Genomic DNA, 10,684 nt, shown 5'->3' on the forward strand with positions numbered 1-10,684 from the left:
GGAGCTAAAAAGAAAGAGTTTTTAGAGGTAACTAATCATTTAAGCAACATAGGAGGACTAAAAGGGAGACTGGAAAGTGGGAAATTCCCCTCAGATAGAAAGAAGGGAGGGCCATCCTATATAAAAAGCCCACACTCAAGGAGGAAGGACATTCACTCTGCAAAGCGTTGAAGGCTCAGCTTCAGCATCTGCTAGCAGAATAGGTTGCCCTGTGCCTGTTTTCATCATGACCTACAGGTGCCTCCTCCAGATCGTTCTCCTGCTGTGTTTCTCCACCACAGCTCTCTCCATGAACTACAGCTTGCTTCGATTCCAGCAAAGGAGGAGCGTTGCGGTGTGTCAGAAACTCCTGCGGCAGTTACCTTCAACTCCTCAACATTGCCTCGAGGTCAGGATGGACTTCCAGGCCCCTGAGGAGATGAGGCAAGCACAGCAGTTCTGGAAGGAAGATGCCGTATTGGTCATCTATGAGATGCTCCAGCAGATCTTCGGTATTCTCACCACAGACTTCTCCAGCACTGGCTGGTCTGAGACCATCATTGAGGACCTCCTTGTGGAACTCCAAGGGCAGATGGACCATCTGGAGCCAATCAAGAAGGAAATCATGCAGAGGAAAACCTTCACTACGGGAGACATGACCGTTCTTCACCTGAAGAACTATTGCTTCAACCTTGGGCAGTACCTGAAGTCCATGGAGTACAACTGCTGTGCCTGGACAGTCGTGCGAGTGGAAATGCTCAGGAACTTTTCTTTCCTGAAGAGCCTAACAGGGTACCTCCGTGACTGAACATCTCCCACCTGTGGCTCTGGGAATGGACAATGTGACTTTGATGTGAGACTCTTCAGCCAGCAGAGTCTCTTGAAGTAACTGACAATGCAACGCACTGAATTTCAATGGACAGTTAACGACTGTAAGCTGTTTTAAATGATTTATGCATTATTTACTCATTTAAACGTTTATATGGGAAATAAATTTTTTATGAAACAAAAGTCAACGTGGTAGTTTCAATGTCCACCTGATTTATGTGACAACACATATTAAACATTGCAGAGCACACTGTGTTCGACTATGTGGCAATTTCTGCGGACTCTCTCCCATCCACTCCCCCGCCCCTCAACCCCTATCCTTGTAAAACCAATATCTCATCAAGGACACTGTGTTCCACTATGTTGCAATTTGTGCGGAACGAACTCTCATCGGATCACTGGAAATCGTCTGCTAGCCACCGCAGATTCCACCGTTTTCGCAATGCCACGCACCTCCCCTCCACCACGCCCGATCGTGGTGAAGCCAATAGTCTCAACGCGGCCACTGTGTTCCACTATGGGTGCAATTTGTGCGGAACTCTCTCCCATCGACTCACTGGAAATCGTCTGCGAGCCACCGCGGATACCACCGTTTTACCAACGCCTCGCACCTCCCCCATCCCCACGCGCAGTTGTGGTAAAGCCAATAGTAACATCGCGGCCACTGTGTTCCACTATGTTGGAATTTGTGCGGAACTCTAGCCCATCAACTCACTGGAAATCGTCTCCTCGCCATCGCGGATTCCAGGGTTTTCACAAGCCGCGCACCTCCCCACCCCAACTCCAGATCCTGGTAAGGCCAATAGTAACGTCGCGGCCACTGTGTTCCACTATGTTACAATTTGTGCGGAACTCTCTCCCATCGACTCACTGGAAATCGTCTCCTAGCCACCGCGGATTTCACCGTTTTACCAACGCCTCGCCCCTCCCCACCCCGACGCGCAGTTGTCCTAAAGCCAATAGTCTCATCGCGGCCACTGTGTTCCACTATGTTGCAGTTTGTGCGGAACTCTGGTCCATCAACTCACTGGAAATCGTCTCCTCTCCACCGCGGATTTCACCTATTTCGCAACGCGCCTTAACTGTCCTCCCCAACCCGGGGTCGTGGTAAAGCCAATAGTCTTATCGCCGCCACTGTGTTCTACAATTGTGCAATTTGTGCGGAACTCTCTCTCATCGGATCACTGGAAATCGTCTGCTAGCCTTCGCAGATTCCACCGGTACCACAACGCCACGCACCTCCCCACCACCACTCCCGATCGTGGTAAAGCCAATAGTCTCAACGCGGCCACTGTGTTCCACTATGTTGCAATTTGTGCGGAACTCTCTCCCAACGACTCACTGGAAATCGTTTCCTAGGCATCGGGGATTCCACCGTTTTTGCCAAGCCCCGCACCTCCCCACCCCCACCCGCGATTGTGGTAAAGCCAATAGTCTCATCTCGGCCACTCTGTTCGACTGTGATGCAATTTGTGCGGACTCTCTCCCATCGACTCACTGGAAATCCTCTCCTAGCCACTGCGGATTCCACAACGCCCCGCACCTCCCCACCCCCACCCGGATCCTGGTAAATCCAATTGTCTCATCAGGGCCACTGTGTTCCACTATGTTGCAATTTGTGCGGAACTCTTGCCCATCAACTCACTGGAAATCGTCTGCTAGCTACCGCGGATTCCATCGTTTTCGCAACGCCACGCACCTCCCCACCCCAACGCCCAATCCTGGTAAGGCCAATAGTAAGATCGCCGCCACTGTGTTCCACTATGTTGCAATTTGTGCAGAACTCTCTCCCATCGACTCACTGGAAATCATCTCCTAGCCACCGCTGATTTCACCGTTTTCGCAACGCCCCGCACCTCACCCGCCCCACTCCCGATGTGTAAAACCAATAGTCTTATCGCGGCCACTGTGTTCCAGTATGCTGCAATTTGTGCGGAACTCTCCCATTGACTCACTGGAAATCGTCTACTCTCCACCGCGGATTTCTACGTTTTCCCCATGCGCCGCAACTCCCCACCCCCACCCGCGATTGTGGTAAAGCCAATAGTTTCATCCCGGCCACTGTGTTCCACTATTTTGCAATTTGTGCGGAACTCTCTCCCATCGACTCACTGGAAATCGTCTCCTAAGCATCGCGGATTCCATTGTTTTCGCAACGCCAGGCACCTCCCCACCCCCACCGGCGATTGTGGTAAAGCCAGTAGTCTTACCGCGGCCACTGTGTTCCACTATGTTGCAATTTGTGCGGAACTCTCTCCCAGCGACTCACTGCAAAGCGTCTCCTAGCCACCGCGGTATTTCAACGGGCGAGCCACGCCCCGGCAGGGCCCCGCAGCGAATAGTCTCTGAGCCGCCGCGCTCCTGGTGCGCAACGCCCCGCCCCGCCCCCAGCGCCGCCGCACAGCCAATTGTCTGCGCGGCCGCTGTGGCTCACTTGGAGCACAGCGCCCTCCCATCGTTCCACAGCCAACAGTCTCCCAGCGCGCGGGGTTGCAGCGTGATCGCATGCCGGTCGCTCCCTTGTTTCATTTGTCAGCAACGCCCCCACATCGTCGGGTAACCAATCGTTCCATGCCCACCTTCTAGTTTCACTTTGGACACAACGCTGTCCATCTTCGCATCGCGGATAATCCCCATCACCGCTGCCTGGTCCCGTTCTCTGAGGGTGGCTGCGTCGCACCGGAAACGAGCCCCAACAGTAAAATCAGCCCCAACTCGTTAGAAGCCCCGCCTGGGGGTTCTTTTCCTCTAACATGGCCTGGTTCGGGTTGAGGTTTGCAAAGAAAGCGCCTTCTACTAGGTCCCTGCAAACTCGGCAATTCTCCTGGCTCTGTTGAAGCTGCTCCCTCCATCTTGAGCCGTGCTGGCCACCGTGAGCCATCACCATAGAGGCCAAGTGAGCACTTGCCTAGCCCAATCTTAGCTGTGCTATGACTGCAAAAGTATGCGCCGTATTTTGAAGGAACGATGAAAAAGAGGAATGTAACTATCTCATGATTATTTTGATATTGGTATGTGTTGAAATGATAACATTTGTATATTTTGTGTTCAATAAAATACACTGTTAAAATTAACTTCACTTGTTTCTTTGTAGTCTTTTGAGGTGGCAACTAGAAAAATTTAAATTGCCTGTGTGGCTCCAATGATTTTTCTTCTCAGCTGTGCTGAATACATTCTCTGGTTGTATATCAGAAAATCACAGAAAGAACAAATCATCACTATTTAGTTGCACAAATTAAATATAATTCCTATTGAAATATTAGTATATTTCTATGTTTATTTTTTCCTATATAATTTTACATAGTGGCATTGTATCTACAATTTTATGCCCTGCTTTTGAATATAACTAGGTGATTTTTATCTTCTAGTAATACCAAAAAATATATTCCTTATAGAAAAAATTTTAATGTGAGAAAAGAAAGGGTAAAAATTTAGTTTGTTTAAATTCTTTGAAACTAGATTCTGAAAATACCTAAGAATCCTATCTCACAGATATTCTTTCATTGTGGGGAAAATTTCATGTTCAAACAGTTCTAAAGGCACAAAGTGAAGAGCAAAGAATTTTCCTGCTTGCTGCATCCTTACCTTAATATTCAAAATCAGATGTTAGATTAGATCATTAGATTAATTGATATTACTTCATTATGTTATTAATTATAATATAATTAATCATATGAGTATAACTAATCATATTAATTATATTAATTATGATAATATTATTAATAATTAGACTATTCAAAGTATGTACAAAAGAAATATACATTGGCCCTCAGTTATGGTCAAAAGGCATTCTACAAGAGAAATCATGAACTTTAATACATGGCCTGTGTAACATTCATTTGCCTGCATCAAGATAACACTTAACCTGTACTTTGGTGTATTCTGGATAGTTTTTGCCAAATCAAGCAATAAATTAAGGTTGATAAAGATATGCAATATCTGGCTGCTTATGGTTAAGGCCTAAAAAAATTCACACAAACTTACGTCTTACAAAAAATAAATTATTTCCTACAATCATTAAACTCTTAGAAAAAAGGACCCTTTCACAAAATCTAACACTATGAAAAAAAAACCCAAAAGAGATCTTTTCCCAATGAAAGAACCCTGTAATAATACAGGGTCGCACCAGAAACGAGCCCCAATCTGTAAAATCAGGCCCAACTCGTTAGAAGCCCCGCCTGAGGGTTCTTTTCCTCAAACATGTCCTGGTTCAGGTTGACATTTGGAAAAAAAAAGCCCACTACTCAGGCGGTCTTCCCGAAAATGCAATATTTTGCCCCCCTACCCAGGAGAGCGGAAACCAGGCCTTTTCCCCAAAAGGGCTAATGATATGCGCACCCCTGAATCAGTGCTCCTATAAAAAGCTCTCTGGAAACTTTGCGTCCTGTCTCTCCAGCAGCCCCACGCGAGTCAACTGCCAACTCTCCCAAGACTGCGATTCGAAAGCAGAAGCGATCGAACCACAGCGAGCGCGCTCTCGCCGTCGCCTGGAGAAGCAGGAGGGCTGCGGTTCCATCTCAGCGCTGTTTGCTCGTCGTTTCGCGGTGCTCGCGCGCCCCCTCCCGGCCGTCTTCAGAATCACTGACATTCTCTATGGCCCACATCCACTTGCTGGTGGAAGGAGTGATGCTCTGCTGCATCCCTGCTTGCTCTCTTCGCTGGAACGTGCCTGGGATCCACTGCCAGTAAAGCAAGGATATCTTCAAACGCTTGAAATAGATACAAAGTATCCGATCCCAGTCTTCCCTTTAGGGAAGAACTCCGTCCTTTAGGACGGAGGCGACTTCAGATTCCTTGGAAAAGAGAGATCACTCCAAATCAGAAGATGACTCAAGGCCCCTGCTACATTACCTGATGCTCCAGCAGAGCTTCCTACTCTTCACCATGGAGGACAGCTGTGCTACTTGGAACAACACTCTGCTAGATAAGCTCTTCTGCAGCCCGGATCAGAGCCTGAAACAATTGGAGCAGATGGAAGGAGACAATCTGTGCTGTTCTCATTTGGGACTTCCTGTCCGGGACTATTTCCGTGGCATACATCTCTACCTCAGGGAGCAGGAATACAGCCACTTTGCCTGAGAGGCTGTCAGAGTGGAAATTAAAGTGCCTTTGCTTCATATAAGAGTCCTCAAGAAACCTCCACAAATAAAGATGCTTATATTTTTAACACTCGCTAATGTATTCCATTATTTTTTGCTTCTTGGTCCAGAACAATTGTACTCATAATTCTTCAGGCATTGAGAAATGTCTGAAATGAAAATCATGGTTTTCCAGAAACAGGTGTGGAAAGCAGAACAGAATGCCTTTTCTGGTATAAAGATCTTTTGATCATCATTTAAAGGATCTCCTGATGTCTGAGAGACTGGTATTTTCTATACTCATCCTTCAGAATTTCCTTCTCATGGACAGGTTTTCAGGATCCTCTGTTCTTAAAGATCTTTCTCACTTAATTCTAGGTACTATAGTGAAAAAGAATAAGTTGTGAGGGTTTTCATCATAACATCTTCTCTGAAGAGCACAATGCAGGCCTTCTGGATCAGGTGAATCTTTTGGTTTGCTCGCATTCAAAGAGTGATTCAGGGACATGGGTACCTTCTGTTTTGTGGCTTTTTCCATCATCAACATGTGACTCCAAGTTTGTCTGTGGTACCCCCTCCCACCTCCCTCCCCATCCCGACCCTCCGGGTCATCCCAATGCACCAGCCCTGAGCACCCTGTCTCATGCCTCGAACCTGGACTGGCAATTCATTTCACATATGATAATTTACAATGTTTCAATGCCATTCTCCTATATCATCCCACCCTTGCCCTCTCCCACAGAGTCCAAAAGACTGTTCAATACATCTGTTGACACATTATTATACTTAGTCTATTAGTTACCACTAATAGTCACTTAGTCATAGTCTTCCTGTTATCCTGCTGATGAGGTAACATCTATGGTGCAGGGAAGTGAATAATACAGGATAAGATAGCAATTCAAGTAAACATTTGCTTTTCACCCTTTTATGTTAAAGTGGCAACACACATGTGTATACTTATTTAATATAAATTGTACAAGTGTGTATATACATACACCTATATTGCTGTTCAGATGCTAAGTTGTATCAGACATTTTGCCATCCCATGAAGTGCAGCATGCCAGGCTTCCCTGTCCTTCGCTATCTGCCAGAGACTACTCCTACTCCTGTCCATTGAGTCAGTGAATGCCAAGCAACCATCTCATCCTCTGTTGCTCCCTTCTCCTCCTACCCTCAACCTTTCCCAGCATCAGGGTCATTGTCAATGGGTCATTTTCTTCTCAGCAGGTGGCCAACGTATTAGAGCTTCAACTTCAGCATCAGTCTTTTCAATGCATATTCAAGGTTGATTTCCTTTAGGATTGACTGGTTTGATCTCCTTGCTGGCCAAGGGACTCTCAAGAGTGTTCTCCAGCACCACAGTTCAAAAGAATCAACTCTTCAGCACTCAGCCTTCTTTCTGGTCTCACATCCATACAAGACTTCTGGAAAAACCATAGCTTTGACTACATGGGCCTTTATCAGCAACATGATATCTGTTTCTTAACACACTGTCTAGGTTTGTCATAAATTTTCTTCCAAGGAGAAAGAATCTTTTAATTTAGTGGCTGCAGTCACCATCCATAGTGATTTTGGACCCCAGGAAAATGAAATCTGACACTGTTTCCACTTTTTCCACATCTATTTTCCATATAGTAGTGGGACTGGATGCCATGATCATTGTTTTCAGAATGTTGACACAGATATATAAGTATATATATTTCGGGGGATCTGGTTTAGCCATGCCTCAAATTGGTTCTCTAAAAAGGTGGTTTCTTTTGACCAGGGAAACAGTAGATGTTATACAGAATCTATTATACATGATGGATGAAGATTTTCAAAATTTGAATTTTTGAAATTAATATTATAATGGAAAATTTATTTATTGAGATTGGCATATACATTCCAAAAAATCCTCTCTGCTTTGCTTTCCATGCATACAATCTAAATTGTGACAACACAGAATGAAACATTGTAAATGCAAAAGAACTGTTTCAACAATTAGAACATTTAAATAGAATTTGTGACTACAACATTTCCGTGTTAAATCCTGATGCTTTGCTAAGTTAAAATTAATTAAACTCTAGGTGAACTCTCAATTTAACAGATGAGATGGCACTAGTGGTAAAGAATCTGCCTGCCAATGCAGGAGACAAGCGATGTGGTTACCATCCCTAGGTTGGGAAGATCCCCTCTATGAAGAATTGACAACCCAATCCAGTATTCTTGCCTGGAGAATCCCATGGACAGAAGAGCCTGGTGGCCTACGGTCCATGAGGTCACAAAGGGACAGAAATGCCTTATGGACTAAACAACAACAACCATGCAGGAAGCCATAAAACTAAAGAAACAAAAAAGGAAAGTTTTGTGTGTGATTTTTAGATGTTATTATGTTTCATATAAGAAAACAATTCACCTCTTGAAGTTCACAAGATATCCAAATGCTGGAATGCTTCAGCATTTACTTAAACTATAACAGTGAAAATGAATCTGTCTTATTTGTGTAATAAAACTTAAAAAGTTTATAATCCTACTTGGAAACCATGTTAGATCTGAAATACTATCAAGAATATAAGAAAAGTACTTAACCTTATTTTTTTAATTATACACCATTTATAACTCACCATAAACAAATATATCAGAGTCAAGTGTGTTTCATCAAGAAAAATAATAAAACAACAGAAAAATAATTAATTCACTTTATGGAAGTGAGAACAATGGATAGGTTTAATGTATGAAATTGATAAATTAGAAGAAATGATATTGTCATTAAAATGTCCATGGCTAAGGATATAAAAATAGAGAAAAATGGCAAATGTATGCAATAATGAACAATCCATTTTTTCCCATTATTGAAAACAAAGGTGAATATGTGGATCTAAGAATATACAATTCACATGACTAGAATCACTACCTATGAATGAGAATTTGTTTTCTCTTCACTTCTGTATTTGTTACTTTGTGTTTAAATTGGCAGAACAGCAAAATGTTCTTTGATTTCCAATCTCCTGCCTTCTTCCTAGGAGGTGTTCAGAGACCAATATAGCCAATCTCTAAGCCAGTGTTTGACTACAGTCCATAGATGGCAGTGTAACCCCAGTTCATGAATCATTTGTTTAGACTGCATCACTCACTAGTCAAGACTCCAAAGCTGAGGACCTGGAACACAGAGAAGGAAGGAAGGTTGCCTCAGATATTTATTCTCTCAGTACTTTAGCTTGCTCTTTCCTCCTGTCCATTGCTGGATAACAGATCCCAGAGGAAAGGCCATGAAAGACTTCTAGGAACACATGGAGAGCCTGGTGTGATGAAGTAACCCCTGCCGCCTACACTCTCTCCCCTCAGGCCTAACTTGATTCACCTGCTTTCTTGGTTAAAGCTTCTAGGGTAGCCAACAAAGTGGAAGAGCCTATGTGACCCTCAAATAGATTTCTCCATTGTTTCCTCAGTTGTACATGTACTTGGATGCGGTCTCAATAGAAGTTTTGAAGAATAGGTCAGGAGACATGATGTCTAATGATGGCAACAGTATCATCATCATTCAAAAAGATTTCGACTCCCAGGATGAGAACTGTCTTCAGAGCAGGTGTACAAGCTAGATAAGAATACGAAACTCATTGCTATATTCTCATATGCTTCACCTTAAAGTGCGAATTGTTTCATTCAAGTTGATTAGGGCTTTATTGACCACAGGACTCCAAAAAATTTACAATCATCACATTTGGAATACATGGCACTTGTCTTGCAAACTGCATCCAACTTTCCAACATTCTCAGTGCATTCAAAATTAAGGTATTTTTTATTTTCTTAAATAAACAATTTATTTTCATTTAAATTTTAGACGTTCCCCTTTGTTTATACTTGAACATAGCTTCCCATGCATCTCCATTCCTATCAAGTTTCTAGTGAACATTTACTCTGTTGATTAAAGTAACAGTCCTAGTAAGAACTAGAAGTGAATAGTCACATTAGTGGAAGTTGCTTTAAAAAGTTTCTTCTTATTTTGACTGTGCCACGTGGCTCATGAGACCATAGTTCCCAGACTGGGGATTGAATCCAGGCCCACAGCAGACAAAGTGCTGAGTCCTAACCACAGAATGGCCAAGGAAGCCTCAAATTACTTTAAATTTTGCAGTTTTGGTTGTTCAGTTTTTCATTCAAGGATTCAGAGAAACTCTAAATTTCTTTAACATTATATATTTGCTCTAAATAAATGACTATTGGAGAACTGAAGGGAGAATGACAAGGGTCAAGAAACATGTAAAAGTCACATTAAAGGTAAAGCATAAATCCAATACATTTGAGACCTTACCTCATAAAGGTTAAAATAATAAATATTGATAGAATCTGTTCAACCTAAAAGAATCTGTTGATTGATTTAAAGCACAGACTCCACTATTACTTTGAAGAGGAAAAAAACTTAAAATCAAATAATACTAAATACTTAATACTGAAACAAGGACAACACAGAGAAGGCCAAAACAGAGCAAGAAAATACAATGAAGGAAATAATTAGAGGCAGCAATGTTAATGTCACCGAGATCTCTGTCATTAATATCAATACTGATATACTTGAGAATGACAGAAATAAAGGTGTTAAATTTGAGAAAGAAGTTCTCAAGAACTTCTATACATAAGAAACACATTGAATTTATAGTTAAACATAAAAATGCTTGAACTAAATTTCAAATAGTATAGAACAATGAGTAAAAGGTGTCACAATGTACAGCAAAGTGAACAGAAATATGGTAGCACTGAAATTTTACCTAAATGCTGTGCATACATGCTACATTGCGTCAGTCATGTCTGACTCTTTGTGA

At 43.0% G+C, this 10,684-nt stretch overlaps 1 protein-coding gene across 1 annotated transcript; it reads left to right on the top strand.

Annotated features, from left to right (window-relative positions):
• The first annotated feature begins 226 nt into the window (after positions 1-226).
• LOC133048950 (interferon beta-2-like) lies at positions 227-787 on the top strand. The gene has a single exon (XM_061132922.1). It carries the CDS (start codon positions 227-229, stop codon positions 785-787), a length of 561 nt encoding a protein of 186 aa, XP_060988905.1.
• Positions 788-10,684: the final 9,897 nt, after the last annotated feature.

The sequence above is a fragment of the Dama dama genome, chromosome 29 (genome assembly GCF_033118175.1).
Source record: "Dama dama isolate Ldn47 chromosome 29, ASM3311817v1, whole genome shotgun sequence".
In the NCBI taxonomy this organism is placed as follows: Eukaryota; Metazoa; Chordata; class Mammalia; order Artiodactyla; family Cervidae; genus Dama; species Dama dama.